This window comes from Polyodon spathula, chromosome 10 (assembly GCF_017654505.1).
Source record: "Polyodon spathula isolate WHYD16114869_AA chromosome 10, ASM1765450v1, whole genome shotgun sequence".
Classification (NCBI taxonomy): Eukaryota; Metazoa; Chordata; class Actinopteri; order Acipenseriformes; family Polyodontidae; genus Polyodon; species Polyodon spathula.
In genome coordinates, this window is record NC_054543.1 from 16,813,747 (window position 1) to 16,832,460 (window position 18,714).

The 18,714-nt window shown below is 39.8% G+C and overlaps 1 protein-coding gene across 1 annotated transcript in view; it reads right to left on the minus strand.

Annotated features, from left to right (window-relative positions):
* Positions 1–18,714, minus strand: part of LOC121321880 (E3 ubiquitin-protein ligase MARCHF5) — a 65,244-nt gene that overhangs the window by 6,050 nt on the left and 40,480 nt on the right. Inside the window, exon 3 of the mRNA XM_041261198.1 lies at positions 1,443–1,573. Within this exon, the coding sequence (XP_041117132.1) occupies positions 1,443–1,573 (131 nt within the window). The remainder of the gene's footprint in view (positions 1–1,442; positions 1,574–18,714) is intronic.

An 18,714-nucleotide genomic window follows, 5' to 3' on the forward strand; every position in this document is an offset into this window, starting at 1 on the left:
TTCAATATAATATATATATATATATATATATACACACACACACACACACACACACACACACACACACACACACAGTACATGTTCTGAATAAATTGTGCTGCAACAAGTCCGAGAGAGAGTTGTCATGATTTAGAATTATTTATTTATTTATTTATTTATTTATATTATTATTATATCCAATTATTTTTAGGCTCAGCACATCGCTACCACCACTGCGCTGACTCGGGAGCGGCGAAGATGAACACACGCTGTCCTCTGTAGCATGCGCCATCAGCTGACCGCTTTTTTTCACAGTGCAGATTCGCCATGCAGCCACCTCAGAGCTACAGCGTCAGAGGACAACACAGCTCTGGGCAACTTACAGGCAAGCCCACAGGTCCCCAGCCAGACTATAGAGGACACTGGAGTGCGGCAAGCCGAGGAAACCTTGGCCGACCTAAGCCCTCTTCCCTCCAGGCAGTGCTCGGCCAATTGTGCACTGCCCCCTAGGAGCTTCCGTCTACGGTTGGTAATAAAATAGCCTGGACTCGAACCGGCAACCTCCAGTTATATAGGGCGCATCCTGCACTCCACTCAGAATGCCTTTACCAGATGCACCACTCGTGAGTCCCTGTATGATTTTGAATCCTTATGCAAGTATTTTATAAAGAATCTGCCATAATAGATCCGTCATTAACAGGAGTTATTATTTATGTGTCATGCGAGATTGCAACATCAGTCAAGGATGTTTTGCAAAGGAACTGCACAGTGGGTGGTTAATTAAAGGTGTTTGTACGTTCTTAGTTTCAGTTGTATGTGATCTGGGATGACTGATGGCCTTAAATCTACTCATTCATTGATTAACCTTGTAATTTTGGCTCATTAGTGTCACATTTGGAATCCTAAAAGGACAAGAACAAATATACATTATACTCAAATTATCCAGCAGAATCCCTCGTTTCAATCCATTGTCCTTAATGCTTCTCTCTGCTGCTTATTATTTTGAAAGGAGACGCCTGAATGCCTGGTAAACAGGATGTTGCACATAATGAAATGAGGCTTGCTTCAAAAGATTCTAAAAATAAGACATGCCCTAGTTTTGTGGAAAAAAGGAATACTTGAATTATTGTGTGATTCAGATACACTCATCCACAGTCCTCTGATGGCTGGTAACCAAACAGCAGGAGTGCACAGACTTTCCTGGTGATCTTGCCTAATAAAAATATTCATTACGAAGTGTGAGTGTTTGTGCAAGTGTGACTAACCAATGACAGGGTGCACTTTATTTTTGAAAAACACTACAAAACATGTCAGTTACGTACGTAACATATATACATTTGGATGCTCTCGATAATGAACAAACCAATGTTTTTAAGAAGCTTCCTTGTAACTGGACCAGAGGTTCTCTAGAAGCCTATTTTATTTAATTTATTTTTGCATCTATTGCTATGTGTAAAACATACCTGCATGACTGTAACGGCACCGTAGGTCACTGCTGTCCAGTAGATTGACCCCACCATAATCCCTGCTGCAGCAAAGGGACAGGCTTTGGAGATCAGACGGTCTGCAAGGTCCAGGACATACACTACAGGACCTAGGAGAGGGCGAAAAAAATAAATAAAACTTTGTTGGACCTGCAATTGGTTTATGGGACTATATTTTTGCAAACCCAAAGTAGAATGATATAGTAACAGATGTGCCTTGATCTTTCCTTATCCAATTAAACAGTCCAACTAGTGTTTGCCAGATGCAATAATTCAGAAAACTACCAATACAAGACTGGACTGGTAATCCTAAACAAGGTGCTCACAAATCATGAAAGTCACTGGAGTCACAAAGCTGCCCTTGGAATTTCATTTTGAATACTATAATCACAGAGGATGTTTCAGTGTTGACGATTTTAAAAGGATTTAATGTAGTTGGTAGCCCAATCATGACAGACCTACCACAGATACTGCTATTATTGAGACCATTACACAGAGTTGGGGCAATGTTGAAAATCTCTGAAATAATTTTAAAAAATCATGATAATTGCAATTATCCTGCAGTTTGCTCATTTAGATTCAGTTGGTTATATAAATATAAAATACAGTAGTCCCTCACTAAACCAAGGCCAGGTTACGTGGGATAATTAAGTGTCTGGTTTACAGTATACTGACAGTAAAATCAAATGAATACCCAGTGCATTGTTTTACTTTAGATTATAGGCTACCGTAAATAATAAAGGTAACACACAAAATAAATCCTCATTAGGGCAGGAGTGCCGGCTGCGTCAATACACTACTATTAACTAACTAACTAGTACTAATTCAATATTATTAGAACAGATGGAACACTTAATTACTTGTGGAATAATTTGCAAAAAAAAATTCAGCTGTCATTGCAAATCGCTGCAATTAATACAATATCGTACATTTCCAATAACTCAGTAATTCTATTGATAATGCTATTTTTTTATTGTCACTTCTGTTCGATACGATATTACTGAGTTATCGTAAATCATCCCAACCCTACCATTACATTATAGAAGCTTAAATAAACTATAGAACACTCAGCAGATTGTACCGTATCCTCGATCAGGCAAGGTTACTGTATGGACCATTAGCTAAATGAATGCATTTCATTCCATCCAGCAGAGGTCTCAAGCAGCCTGTACTGCTAATAACGCCTGCCAATCTGTTTGCTTCCCTTGCAAGCTAGAAGTCCAAAAAATGCATTCTCTCAAAAGAACCAGAACATACTTTAATATTGACAATTCCCGAGCTACAGATAGCAATGCTTTTCTTAATGCATCACCCTGACTGTTAATAACTACAATGTTTTCATTTGCCTTGTTACAAAAAATACATTGCTATACCCTTGCAGGAATTACTACTACATGGTTTTTAACTGATGTTAGTTAATTATTATGATGATTTGAACGAAGCTTTAAAATGCACAGCAGCTTGATACATTCCTCTCAAGTGTTTTTATGACATTAATTAGATATTGTGTTTGTTACTTATACACAGTACCTACTGGCCTACTGTATTACAGTTTATAAATAACATCAACATTCTAGAGCTACCTCACATAACTAGGTAGACAAGCAATTAAAGTACAGGTTTAATATTAGGAACCCATCATAATGTAACCTAAAATACAAAAATACTGTCCTATTCCCACATTTTCATCTCAGATTTAATTTACAAGCTGTAACACTTTTACTTCTAGGTCAGTCTCCAGGCATGCATCTTGGGTTCAAAGAGAACAGAATTAACCTAGTGGGCATCTATCAAAACCTTTTATTTTTTATTTTTTTACTTAATGGGGTTTCATTTTTTATATGGATTCTGAATAAAGCATACGTGGCTTTACGCAAAGGTGATCATCTTTATATGGTTTTTACTGTCTACAATGCATGTCATTTTTTTGTTGTTGTGTGCAGCAAAAATCTGAAAGTGCAAAAAGCTTGGTTATCTGAATTTTGTTTCACTCATTAGCGGCTGGAAATCCATCTGGATGCTAAGTGGCCACAAACTAAATGATTATTCCCTGCACTTAAGCCACTGTTTCAACTTTACAGCTTCAATGAAAATACCAAATCTGAGCAGAACAGTAACCTTGTACTGCAGTCTAATAAATTACAACAGGAACACAGGCAAGCTTAGCTCTGGCAAGACAGTCCGCCTTCCAGCAATGAGTCCTTTGCCGTTCAGTGTTAAAAGCAACTGCATCAATTTTCTGACTGAAATTTGACAACTGTAGATACCTATGGTGCATTAAGTATTTGCTTTGAGCAAGAAAAGAGAAGGGGGGGGGGGGGTTCATGTAATGTAATGTGTTTGGGGGAAAAGACATTTGAAAGAATCAACCATATTTCATTATTGTGTTATTCTTATCACAAACCTAAGACAATATATTTATTGTACTGAAGGATCATTCATTTCAGGTAAGTAATGATCTTATGATGTTGATCCATTGGAGGTGGTGGAAAACAACACTGCTGTTCTTTAAACTATTAAAAAAAGAGGGGTACCTTGAGAATACTAACATCTCCAACAATGCCTGTGAGTCTTTTTAGTGTATTTTTGTCTTTACATACAAGTAAAATTACAGATTTGGTCCTACTTTAATATTTTAATGATGATGGTATTAAGATGCACCATTGACTGTTTAGGTTAAGTGAACAGCCCTCCATTCCTTCTCTTAACACTGTGTTTGGCACAACAGAACTTGAGTTGATAGTTGATAGAAGTCATGCAGTGATCAGCAGTGTGCTACTGTACAGTTATGCTATTCATTGTCATTGATTCAGACGCAGCAGTATTTGCTTTGGTACTGCAGTAGGAAGTGACCCCAGCGCTCTACTCGCTCACACTGGACCAGGACAAAATCATTATCAATTGTTGTGACAACAGTTATGCAAGCAGTTGACATAAAACAGGAAAACCAGTTCTAGTTTATTTTTTGTGTATGTTTTGTATTTAGCTTTTCATAGATTAGTTTAAAAAGACAAAAAACATACAATTCATTCAACTAGATTTTTATATATGCTTCACTGAAACTTGCTAGTCAAGGGCTACAACTCCAGTTATACTGACAGCATATATTTTAATGCTTAGGTTTAGTGGAAAGAGTGAGAATTAAAGTGTCACCCCTTTATTAATTTTTTTTAACACGTGTTTTGTCTTTTGTTTCTTGATGTTTCTTTTTTTTTAACTTATTTTTGTATTAATACACCAGGCTTTTATCAGCATCTAGTAGAGTTGCCACCTCCGGGAATTGGCATTGGTGTCTGGGTGGCAGGAATTAACAAACCCAGATGCCTTAATGTCCGGTTTTAAGTCAAAAGCATAGGAAACGCCAACCTTTCTTTTATATCTTCTTTGACATACCGTATAAAGGGGCATTTTGGAGTGGAATTTATTTGAACTTTATTGGTGGTTTGGATTAGATCACCAATAATACTTCCACCAATCAGAGCTTGGCATGCAAGCCCGTCCTCCGACAGACTGGTGGTAGAAGTGCACGCTGGACAAGGGAAAGAATGATGTCAAAGTGAATATGAGAATGACAGTGAGCGAGGAAGCCAATTTGCTTAAAAAAATTTAAAGCAGACCGGTCATTTCCATGAATGGATTTAGGAAATCTGGAATTTATTATAGCTACTATTTTTCTAGCTTGCAAGTTCGATTACTAGAAACATCAAGGGCGCAATACTGTGTATACTGCATGATTATTGCTTGGATGGTATTGTGTTACACTGTATTACAGTATACTGCAGTTCTGATAGACCTAGTCTGTGAAAAAGGTGACACCCCAAGTTTGTTTGTGTGGTGTGCCGATTGGTTCCTGATCTCCCTGGGTAACACAGGGGCAGGTAAGTCTGTGAAGAAACTAAACAAAACAAAAAAACGTAACAAAAGAATCATACTAAGCGTAGCATCACCTGTTTTATACAGAATATCTCTCTCATTAGTGAAATTAGACTCCTATTGAATGTATTTTTTTTTTATTTTTTAATACATACGTATATATTTACACATCATTTAATTAAAAAAAAAAAGTTTTTGGTATATGAATGCTGAATGTATACATTACCAGGGCCTGAAAATGTATCAATTCACCTCAACCCGATAAATGCTGTGTCGCAAGTATAGCAACGTACACATGTGAGATTTAAAATCTTTTTACTCAGGCACTGCAAGAGACAACAATCCGGGGCCTAACTGGAAGGCGCAGGCATGTGTACTGTGGTAACCAAGGAGACTACAGGGCTTGAGGTCCCAAAAAACAACCAGTTGATCGGAAATTTGCGGGTTCTGCGAAGCACATCTATATATATGTAAAGCGCATCGGACAAATAAGCGGTCCTTCATTGTGTCAGTAGCATACTTTTCAAAAAAAAATTTTCTATGTACCCCGTGTAGCCGGGAGCTGTCCTGTGGCCATCAAGGAGGAAAAAAAAGATGTTCCCTTTCAATTCGAAGACAACCACCAGACATTATGTATGGGATATGCCTGCCCATTAGGATATGCCTGCCGATAGGCCCCATCTTGTGTGACTGCACAGTTAGGGTAGGCACAGTTGCATAGCTTCCCCCTGGTGCTTCAGTACCGCGGCGCACGCATAGCCCTTGGTACTTCGGTATCTTGGTGCGCAAGGTGCTCACTGCACGTGGCACATGGTGCCCTGTGCTAAAGCTTCAGTGCACAAACACAATGCCGCACGGTACTCAGTGCTCGGTGCCCACTGCTACAGCGCTAGTGCACAAATGCATGGTGATGCACAGTACACGGTGCTCGTAGTGCTACGGTACTCGGTGCCGACTGCTACACTAGTGCACGGGCATGCGGGGCCCACGGTATACACGGTGCCCTCCGCTACAGCGTTGGTGCGTGAATGCACGGCGCCGCACTATTTAATCAGTGGTTGAGAACTTGTTACAGCCAGTGCAAGCAGTGTTCTGTGCACAGCAGATGCAGAACACCGAACTGATGTCAGGGAAGTCGGGGTACCACCCCTGTACAGCCTGCAAGGCAAAGACCCCACAGGAGGATAAGCATATCCTTTGTGTGTGGTGCTTAGGCCTCCAACATGCCACCTTGGCCCTCGAGGGAGAGATGGCCTGCAGCATCTGTGTGGCTTTTCAGCCCCGAGTAAGGGAGAATAGGTTGGGGAGGACCACGAGGGCAAGTTCTGCATCCTTGGTGGTCGGAATGTCGGTGCCTCTTGGAGCCCAAGAGACCCTTCCTCCATGAACTGTCCCAGGACCCCCTGCTGGACATCCCCGACGCACAGGCCCCCCGTAGTTATTCTCCACCTCTGCAGACGAGAAGGGTGAAGCGTTCGAAGCAGACGAGGGACATTATGGACCTCAAAGCCCAGATCCTGGAGCTCCCCCCCACCAAAGTAGACTCCACCATTGCGGCCCTGGTTAAGGCCCCGCCGGGTTGGCCAGAGACCAGGCGTGCCAGAACCCTCAGTGCAGGGTTACAGAAACACACCTGAACGCACATTACGGGAGCATTGAAGTGGGCAGCGGACCTCTTCTCGAGGGAGAGTCCCCTTCCATGGCGATTCCACCCTCAGGTAGTGGAGTGCATTTGGGAACTATTTGGAAGGGCAAAGGTCGATCTCTTCGCTTCGGCAGAGACGATACATTGCACCCTGTGGTACTCCCTCCATGGCTTAGACGGTCCACTCTGTGCAGGAATGGCCCAAAGCATTTTTATACGCTTTCCCTGGTTAGCGCTAGGGCTTTCAGATGCTATTTTGGGTACTTTGCAGAACACTAGGGCAGACTCCACTACGTCTTTGTACACCTACAAGTGGAGGTATTTTCAAGCTTGGTGTCTGGCTGGAAGCCATGATTCAATCTCTTGCCCTACGCCAGTTATCTTACAGTTTTTACAATAACTTTGAAGGTGAACTTAGCAGCTATTTCTGCATGCCATGCCTCCATAGATTCGGTGTCTCCGGGTATGCATTTTTTGGCTACCTGATTTCTTAAAGGTGTTCTGCGAATACACCGTCCCAGGATGACTGTTCTCCCTGAATGGAGCTTTAATATTGTACTGGAGGCTCACACGAAAGCCCCGTTTGAGCAAATACACTCCATACAGCATTCTTCGTGGCAATCACTTCCTCTAAGTGGATCAGTGAGCTGCAGGCGCTGCCCGTGCACAGCTCCTGTTTGTGTATTTAGGACAATGGCAGCAGTGTGGCTCTGTGCACCAACCCTGCTTTCCTCCCCAAGGTGATCACAGCCTTTCACAACAGGAGTCCTCCCACCCACCTGTTTGCTTTAACGAAGGATGAGAGATTGAATTTCCTCTGCCCAGTGTGGGCATTGAGATGCTACTTGCCCCGACCTAGGGTAGCCGCACACTCCATTAGAGGGCTGGCTACATCTTGGGCCCTCTTCAGAGGCGCCTCGCTGTCCAATATTTGTACTGCGGCTAGCTGGGCTACACTGCATACTTTCTCCAGCTTATACCGCCTTAACCACTCCTCCCTCGCGACGGCTCTAGTATACATTATCCCATACATAACGTCATTGGTGGTCGTCTTCAAATTGAAAAGGAACGTGGGATTACCTATCATAACCCTGGTTCCCTGAAAGAGACGGCTACCACCAACTGCGAGCTCGCATCGGTTGCCCTCACGGGTTCGACGGAAAATAGAAATGGCTTCCTCAAGATGATTGTTTTAATCCCTCGGTGGACGGGACCGAGCACGTCATCCCAAGAAGGGGTCTATCGGCAGCTCTGGTATAGAAAACTCAGCAATTACTTGCCCAATGGGCAGGCATATCCCACATATAATGTCGTTGGTGTCAATCTTCTCTTTCCGGGAACTAGGGTTACGGTAAGTAACCTAACATTACTCGTCATCTGGAAAGTGAAACACACCGCGCAAACAGCAGAGCAGTGTCGTCATAGCAACAAATTCTTTTTGGACGAGTTTCGAATCCCCTCACCAGTAAATTACGTATGTTTAAATATTATTAGTTGTAGTAGTAGTAGTTATTTGTATCATATTTATAACATGCATGTGGAAATATTACATTAAGTGTTTCATATGCAATATTAAGCAGTGTACACTTTAAAATAAACTATTAAGTGCTGGTTGGATTAAAAACCTGGATCAGAGAGAGGCCCTGTCTCAAGCAACGACACAGCACTCCAGCTGGAAAGTCTCACTTTGGGACTGGAAGTTTACTCTTTAGGATAGTCAACCCTTGGCATCTCTGCATTTATGGATTTGTCAGAAAGTCTTCTATAATATGCCAGCAAGCCAGCATAACAACATGAAACAGAGCAATGCCTATGATCTATCTAATGACTACTATCTTTTTTTTTTTTTTTTTTTTTTTTTTTATAAAATAATTACTTTTATTATAAACAATGATAGGTGTGTGTGTGTGTGTATATATATATATATATATATATATATATATATATATATATATATATATATATATATATATATATACACACACACACACACACACAAACACACATATACATACACACACACATATATTATCTCTATCTATCGAGCATCAAAAGAAACTTATCACTATTATAACACATTTCTAATAAGGTATATAAATGATGGACATTGACAATATTTTTGGTTTCTTTTTAAATCACTCGATCATTCATCCTTGACCATGACACACTTGAGTGACAACTTAATCACCTAATTAGTGAGACAGTTGATTGGACACTGGATATGGAGTGATTTCAGCTGTTGAATTGCAAGCTTGAATAAAAGCAAAGAAAAATCACAGAAAAAAAAAAAAAAAAAAATATGCCATGCCTGTCAAGAGAGCACAGCCTTCGTGCAATCAGCATGTTGGAGGCTGGACTAGGGCAGCGTACTGTGGCTCGCCGTCTTGGGTGCTCACAGCCAGCAATTTCAAACCTGGCGAGATGGTATAACCAGACACAAGCTGTCAATGACAGGCCACGCAGAAGAAGAGTCATACACCTGCCCAAGATTGACAGATCATTTTGCAGCATCTTTGTGATGTAAATTGTAAAAAGCGCAATAAAAAGTCACTGCACCTGCTCTGAAACAGAGTTTATCATTTTTTCGATCACATCTAGTGAATGTTATCCAAGTATAAGAGATACGTTTCTTCTGATGCTCAAATATAAGTGCTAAGTTTCTTTTGATGCTCAGTATATCAAATTAAAAAACTACAATGCAGCTGTGTTATTATTACCCATGACACTGAGCCTTTTCTTTATGCATTATCCCCCCCCCCAGTTATTTTTTTGGATTAAAAATGTGACTATTATTATTTTATCCCCCCCCCCCCAAACTTGGCTAATCTGCTAGTAATCTTATTTACTGCTTATATATATTCAAATCATATACACTTAGGAATTATATATATATAATATATATATATATATGCGCGCGCGTAACATTATATATATATATAGATATCACACACATCGCGCAGCACAACACATATATATCCGTTGTCAATACACACACAGCACACATTAAGGCAACAGCAAAATTGTTCAACCTATACTGAGGCAATATATTGCTATTAATATGATATATTATAGATATATATATATTAGTATATATATATATATATATATATATTATATTATATATAGTATATATATATATATATATATATATATATATATATATATATATATATATATATATATATATATATATATATATATATATATATATATATATATATATATATACTATATTATATATATATATATTGACCAGTGCCTTGCAAAAAGTATTCAGACCCCTGACCAATTCTCTTATATTGAAACACTGAAACTCAGAATCAATTATTGTAAGGTGACATTGGTTTTATGTTGGGAAATATTTTTAAGAAAAAAAAAAAAAAAAAAAAATCTTACTTAAAGTATTCATATTTTGTGCTGTGAAGCTCCCAGGTTTGCACCGATGAAAGAAATTGCCCTTTGAGGTACAATTACCTTCCATTGGCCTCCAACACTGAAGCATTAAAGTTGCTGTGATTTCTGGATAAAAATGCCAGATGCTCAGTGTTTGTTATTTGAGTTGAGTTCAAATTGCCAAAATGAGTTGATTAAGAATCTGTATAAACAGCCATTTGAAAATTAGGGCTATGATTTTAATTAACGCAAGAACAGTGAAAGATACGACCGTGCCAGCCGCTTGAGTAATGAAGATCGCCTGGTTGCTATCGGCACGATTGAAGTGAGAGAAGTTGAGAGAAGTTGTGAGAAGTTGCCCGGAGAATGAGATGTTCTGCTTCAACAATCTTCCATTTACATCATAGCTCATCATTGGGCACATACATAATGTTATTTGAATGGTGAGCAGATAGGTTTGTTGATTGTTTGAGTAGTATTGTTCCTATAAAACACTGAGCTCAAGTCATGCGATTTCATAAAAATGCCAGATGCTCAGTGTTTGTTATTTAAGTTGAGTTCAAATTGCCAAAATGAGTTGATTAAGAATCTGTAAACAGCCATTTGAAAAGCTATGATTTTAATTAACGCAAGAACAGTGAAAGATACGACCGTGCCCCGCTTGAATTATGAAGATCGCCTGGTTGCTATCGGCACGATTGAAGTGATAGAAGTTGAAGAATTGTTAGATTGCCCGTAGTAGAGCAGACTAGTCCAGAGGAAACCAAAAATATATTATTTTAATTAACGCAAGAGAAAACAGGAAACCAGCTCTGAGGGACAGGCCACGTCCTAGAAGGCAGAGGCCCAAGACCGTTATGGTGACTGTTGCGCTGGTGAAGCCAACCGGTTGGGCAACCGCGACCAGCCAACCTTCGCCAGCTGGCTGCAGCTGCACAGGAAGAGTGGAGGAACATCCCACAGCAGTCAATCCAGACAATAAAGCCTTTTGGTTATAATGCTCATACTGTGCATCCTAAGACCTGCATTACAATGAGGAAGCACTGTATTAGCATTTTCCAATCTCAGGGAATGACCAGGGACATATGGGGTCAGCAGATCTTGAAGACAAGAAGGTCCAAGACCATAAAAGGCCTTATTGGTAATAAGAAATTTAAAATAATAACAAAAATATTATTAATAATACCATTAGTAATAAAACAAATGAATGAGATGCATATAGTAATTGTATCAATTAAATATGTGATTAAAACCAACATTAACTAAGATAAATTTGTATTATACACCAAAATCTAGTCAAATAATTTGACACGCACTCAAGGTATGCAACTGATTACTATACTTCAGTACTGTACTACTGTACTGGATTTGGCTAATGCATATGGTTCAGTGCCACATGAACTACTTTGGGCAGCATTTGATTTTTTTCAGCGTACTGAAACAATTTACTGAAAGCCTACTTTGGAGAGTTGAAATTTAGTTTTCAACTTCAGAATTCATCACTACATGGCAATGCCTAGAAGTCTGAATAATGGCAGGATGTACCATTTATCCACTGGCTTTTACCATGGCAATGGAAGTAATTATTAGGGCATCAAAATGGGTAGTGGGAGGAGAGCGCTTGGCTTCTAGAATGTGACTACCACCAATTCAAGCATACATGGATGACCTGAGAACAATGACTATAGTAGCCTGCATCTAATCGGTTATTGGGCAAATTAACCAATAACATTGAATGGGCAAGGATGAAATTCAAGCCCACTAAATCAAGGAGCATCTCTATAATTAAAAGGTAAAGTAGTAGATAAAAGGTTCTACATTAATGGTGACGCAATACAAACAGTGTCCGAGAAGCCAGTGAAAAGTCTAGGGAGATGGTACAATGGGGATCTAAAGGATAAAGTTCGTGTGCGAGAAGTTAGACAACAAGCAGTGGAAGGGTTGAAGAGCATAGACAGCAGCGCTTTACCAGGCAAACAAACTCTGGTGCTTTCAGTTTGGTCTACTGCAAAGACTGCTATGGCCACTGACAGTGTACGAGGTTTCATTGACAACAGTCGAGAAGCTGGAAGCTTTAATCAGTTCATACGTCAGGAAATGGCTGGGAGTTCCACGCTGCCTCAGTAGAGTGGAACTTTATGGTAAAGGAATACTGCAGCTACCATTCTCTGCTCTAACCAAGGAATTTAAGGCGCCAAAGTCAGACTGGAAATGACATTAGTAAAATAACAAATGCGTAAGGCAGCACCTGTGTTGAAAACTAGAAGAAAATGGGCGGCAAAGCTGTGGAATGCTAAGGCTGCCCTTCGAATCAGAGATATTATGGGGCAAGTTCAGCATGGAACAGGGAGTCTTGGTCTCAGTTCAGCTCTTCCTATATGGCAAAAGGCAACCCCAGCTCAACAGAGGAAGCTGGTAGTCAATGAGGTGCAAAAGCAGGAGGAGAGGATCAGGTGTGTAAAGGCAGTTTCCCAGGCCAAGCAGGGAGATTGGACGAGATGGGAGAGTGTGGAACACCACAAGATCTGCTGGAAAGACCTATGGACAATGGAACAGAGCAGGATTAGTTTCCTCATTAGATCAGCATATGATGTTCTCCCATCACCACAGAACCTAAATCTCTGGATGGGTGAGGATCCCTCATGTCCTTTGTATTCATCACCTACAACATTAAGGCACATTTTGACAGGATGTAAGGTAGGTCTTAGTCAACGATGGTTTACTTGGCGCCATGACCAGGTGCTACGATATCTGGCCTTAGCATTGGAAGAAAAACCTGACCAATTCCATCAATCCATTATACACAAAAGACAATATTCCTCTGTCCAGGAGAGCAACCACCAAAAAAAGGTGTTAAAACCAAGCCTCGCCGAGGACAACTGGAAGCTGCTAGAGACTGGAAGATGCTGGCAGATGTTGGTCAATGGCTTATTTTTCCACCCGAGATTGCCGCCACTAATCTTCAACCAGACATTGTCTTGTGGTCTGGATCAACACGCCTTGTTCCTCTGGTAGAGTTAACAGTGCCATGGGAGGATGCTGTGGATGAGGCGTATGAGAGGAAGAAACTTCAGTATGCTCAACTAGCTGCTGAAGCGGAACAGCGAGGATGGAGAGTCCGAGTTTACCCAGTGGAGGTGGGTTGTCAAGAATTTGTGGCACACTCTACAACTCTGTTTCTGATAAAGTAGTCAGTGGCTTTCAGTTGCCAGGAGTTGCGTCGCACAGTGAAGAACTTATCTGAAGCAGCAGAAAGGAACAGCAACTGGCAGTGGTTGAAACAGAAAGATTCTGTATGGGGATCTCAAGCACAATAAAAAGAAAGCAATGTTGATGTACGGGAAAGTATGCTAGGCTGAGCCGAGTAGGGGCGTGATGCTGGGACGCCAGAATCACTGTTGAGCCCTCTTGAGGTGTCGTGGGCTAGTCGACAAAGAAGGTGCCCACTTGAAGACCACGGAGGTGTACTCTACTTAGCTCAACCAGATGGTTGTCATGCTGATGCACTAGGGAGACCGCACTGTGGTTGATCCTTGGAGCCAGCATCTCAGCCATTGTGTGTGCTGATGCGCTGGGGAGGCAAAAATAAGATGATCTCTGGAGCCAGCATTACACTTTAGCCATCAACACCAGGAAGAAGGATATCTACATCAACAGATGGAAAGAAACGCAAATGGATGGAGATGCAGATGGATCACATTAGTTTACTGTAAAGCTACGTATTAGTTGGTGCTTATCTTGGCGAGAGCCGAGTTCAAATCAGCATGAAGTTTTAACATCTACTCTCATGTAATGGAAATCAAATACTGGTATGACCAAAAATAATCTGATATGAACAATACAAATAGCCATTTTGCAATAATATCATATCGCTATGACACACATACATTTTGACATAGAGAAACATGTCAGTAACATGCAGTATGTTATTAAGCTATTAGTAAGTTATTAGATTCTGGGCATTTGTTGGTGCCTGTCCGTGTATGTCACACTTACAGTACAATACATTTAACTATTAAGCACTCAAGTGCTAAATTTAAAGATATTTAAAGAAACTTAAGTTCATTGAATAACGTTTTGACTAAGTTTTTTTGAAGACACTAAAATGACTTCTAGTCGAATGTATGTCACTGACGAGAAATTTGTAATTGTTTGAGTTTATTAGGTTTATTTTTAAATGTACATATGTACTGTGGATGTAGGTTAAGACTTTTGCATTTAAAAGCTGTGGAGGGGGATGTATCTTACTGGTATAATTGTTAATGCCTCACGTTACATTAGGGTATTTCTTTGGCCTTAAGTTTAAACTTCTTGGTTGGGTGCTTCACAAGGGACAGTAGTTGTGAAGTCAAGCCTGCCAATGTGCTCTTCTGTTTAGGAGACAGCTAGGTGGTTAGCAGCAGAAAAAACCATGTGAAAAGGGGTTGTGGAAATGATAACACACTATGACAAGACAAATACACCTAAATGAAATCTGAATCACACGGATGTGCCAGGCAGCGCTGATTGACAAAGAAATGTGTGACCTAGCTGTGATATGAATCAGTCGTCATATACTAAATCAACCAGTCATAAAAAATAATTAACCATATGGGACTGAGTAAGCAGATTAGATTAACCAAGCATGCCATGTCCTGTAAAAAAAAAGTCAAGATTTGTTTTGGATTCCTAGGCTTGTGAAATTCTCAACATTTACAAAACCCAAATATTTTGAATGATCTAACCCCATACACGACAGATAGAATACTACAGAAAAACATAGCCAAATTCACATTCACTGAAATTATTTACTAAAAGACAGCATGTTAGCCAGGTTTTTTTTTTGTTTGTTTTTTAAACAACTGCTTTACAAAGATTTTTGCTGTTGGAGTATAGGTTGTGATACACACATATTGTTATATCTGCTTGCAAGGTCAGAACTACAGCGTGTAGAGGACAACGCAGCTCTGGGCAGCTTAAAGACAAGCCCGCAGGCGCCTGGCCAGACCACTGGGATCGCTGGTCCACTGAGGACACCCTGGCTGACCTAAGCACCCCCCCCTCCCCCTCCTCCCTCGGCCAATAATGAGCCGCCCCTGGGAGCTCCCGTCCACGGTTGGCAGTGGAAAAGCCTGGAATCGAATTGGCGACATCCAGGATATAGGGCACATCCAGCACTCCACGCCGAGTGCCTTTATCGGATGCGCCACTCAGGAGCCCACAAACAATGCAATTGTTCTTGTTTCTGAAAACTTAAAAGGACATCGCCTTTCAATCGCATTGCTTCCCAAATTAAAATAATAACAATTGAAAACCCAGGATGTGATTTTAGATACTTCAGTTGATCATTATGTAATCAACAGCTCTAAACCTGCAAAGATTAGAGAAATAAAGTACTCTTAAATGTCATATCCTTATTGAGCACTGTTGGAACAAAATATGTTAAAGTGCAGCAGCAGTGAGGGAAACAGTTGTCTGTCATCTTTGGTGTGAAAAGGAAATGATCTTTACTGTAGTAGATGGCTCACACTGGAGCCCAGCCCATCCCCAGCACCGTATCAGTATCAGTCTCCATATTCCTGAAGAGGAACTGTGCTCTGCCAAAAAAAGTATGGTACAATACAGGTAATACAAAAGTTATTCATATCAAGTTTCTTATAATAGGGAAATAACTTAGTCAAACCCCACTATTTTCTTACAGCTAGATCATTTGATTTATCAAACAGATTTTCATTTTGAAACGGATGAAAGCCATTTATCCTCTGTAAGCACAACTCACAACTTTACTTATTTGCAGATGAGCACGTATGTCAGCCTCATAGTCCAGGGGCCAAGCTCAAAAATTATTGTTTTGTGCCCCCTGAGAATAAAATGCAACTAAATAGCTCTAAAGACGGAAGTTTTTTTTTTTTTGTCAGAAACTAGACATGCTGTTGTTAATTAACCTTTTTTCTAAAACCTGCAAAACATAGAAACAACTGAAAGCATTAGTTAAAACAAAACATGACAATAGAGTAGAATACTGACTAATACAGTGCTGAAGATGAGAAGCTTCAAAAGAGCAAATAAGGCAATAAGACACTCACTGAGTACATTGAGATTCAATAACATCCACAGATAAAGACCTATGTCCTTTATTCTTATTCAACCATTTGAAACTACAACAAAACAGTACATGAAAGCAAAATACCTGCTGTTAACTGAAGACACAGCTGAGCTAAGATGTTAGAGTTATACTGTATTTAGGCTCCCCGAGTCAAAATCGATCCTAAGGCGGATAATGGATGGAATTCGTCCAGACAAAATCATTCCAAAGACTGCAACAGACATTAAGCCAACCAATGCTGACATTGGATATTACCTCTTGACCAATGAAGGCACTGACAGCATGATCCAAGTCCATAATAGGAATGAAAATAATAGCTTTGACAATGGCCAGTCCTGTGGCGGACACTAGATAACGCTTATTCAGTTCTGTCTTTGGACATTTCTTTCAGCATTGTATATTTAGCCTACCAATGCTAATGTTGGTTGAAGCTTACTGTACAGTCTCAGCATTTGACAGTTCCCTATGGATTTTAGGCATCATACAATGCTGACCGTAGCCTATTGCCTTGGTCTAATGCAAGTCAGCCTCCATTTACAAATGGACTGCACTGACAAAATGTATATGACTAATCAATCTAAATTATAAGTCATTAAAAGGTTGAATGATTGAGCATTGTTTATCACTTTGTATACAAAATTGCTTAACTGTTGACTACAGTAATTAAAAACATGTAATAGTATTATCATTTAAGAGATTTAGTCCAGAAAGCACAAATATGTTGCACCATGTGACTATTCACAGAATGGCTGGCTAAAACAATGACAGGTAACACCGCCAGTGCAAAAATATACTGTATTTTTAATTAAAATTTGTCAAGTAATTTCTGGCTGCATTTATATAAATAAAAAAATTCCTCCTATTATTTTTGTCAGCCAAATATGTGTGTGCCATATGAAGCAATTCATCACATGCTTGGAACCATTTAAAAATAAATCAAAATACAGTAGTAATCTCTTCCATAACACATTGTGGTTTAGAGTAGTTATTCAAGAACAGATACAGTGTTGTGAAATTGCAAAGAAAACAACAAGCAGGCTAACTGGGCAGCAGATTATTTAATTCCTATAGCAGCGATAGGCAAATACAAAGTGTTTCAAATGGTCAACTGTAAAAGCACACTGTTACTTCAAACCGTTCATAAAGAAAAGTATTTTTATCATTTTTATTAGAGGTCTACCCAAGTTATTTTTCGTGCTAGGTCAAACATTCAGATATATTTATATTCATACACTGCAATATGTGACTTCCTTTTTTTTGTTACATAAAAAACAAACAAACAAAAAACAACAACACACATAGAACAATTATTATTTAGTCATTCTGACCCAATTTTTTCTGAAAGAAGTGAAAGAATGGGCTTGATTTTCCACTGTGTGCAAAACAGACAGACGAACACTAAACAAGTACCGTGCGACTCACACACTAGTAGCATTTGTTATTATTACTTAATCCTCTCTCTCTCCTGTTCTACACTCTCAATCATGAGTGAAACACTGCCTCTTATGCAGCTGTATTGAGACTCGATTGCCAATCAATTATTCAATTGTAATCTCGGTACATCTGCATGTGAACTAATTGTGCTCCTGTGCTTCCATACTATACACACTTTATCAGCACATGGAGTGATTGTGCCATCCTTGTGTCTAAATACAAATACACATTTTACATCACTTGTGCTCCACACAGCCCCATTATATCCCTTGCAGCAATACCGATACACTAACATTAACACACCGCACGCAACATATAAACATAAAATACACACAGGGGCGGGCACACTGCCACATTCCTCCATTAACAAATAAATGGGAAATTTTAACTTGTTACATTTAGGGCTTTTATTGGGCTTCTTTATCGCAAAAGCTAATTTAAAGCAGGCACTGTACACATGTGTCGACTCACTGGCTGCAGCTCTCCTTCACTGTACAGTAACTCCTCCAGTAAAAAAAATACATTGGCTCTCAAAAGTATTCACCCCCACCCCCCCCTTGGACTTTTCCACATTTTATCGTGTTACAACATGGAATCAAAGTGGATTTAATTAGAAGTTTTTGCCAACGATCAACACAAAAAAGTCCATAATGTCAAAGTGAAAAATAAAATCTACAAATTGATCTAAATTAATTACAAATACAAAACAGAATAATTGATTGCATAAGTATTCACCCCCTCGAGTCAATATTTGGTAGAGGCATCTTTGGCAGCAATTACAGCCATGAGGCTATTTGGGTAAGTCTCTACAGCTTTGCACA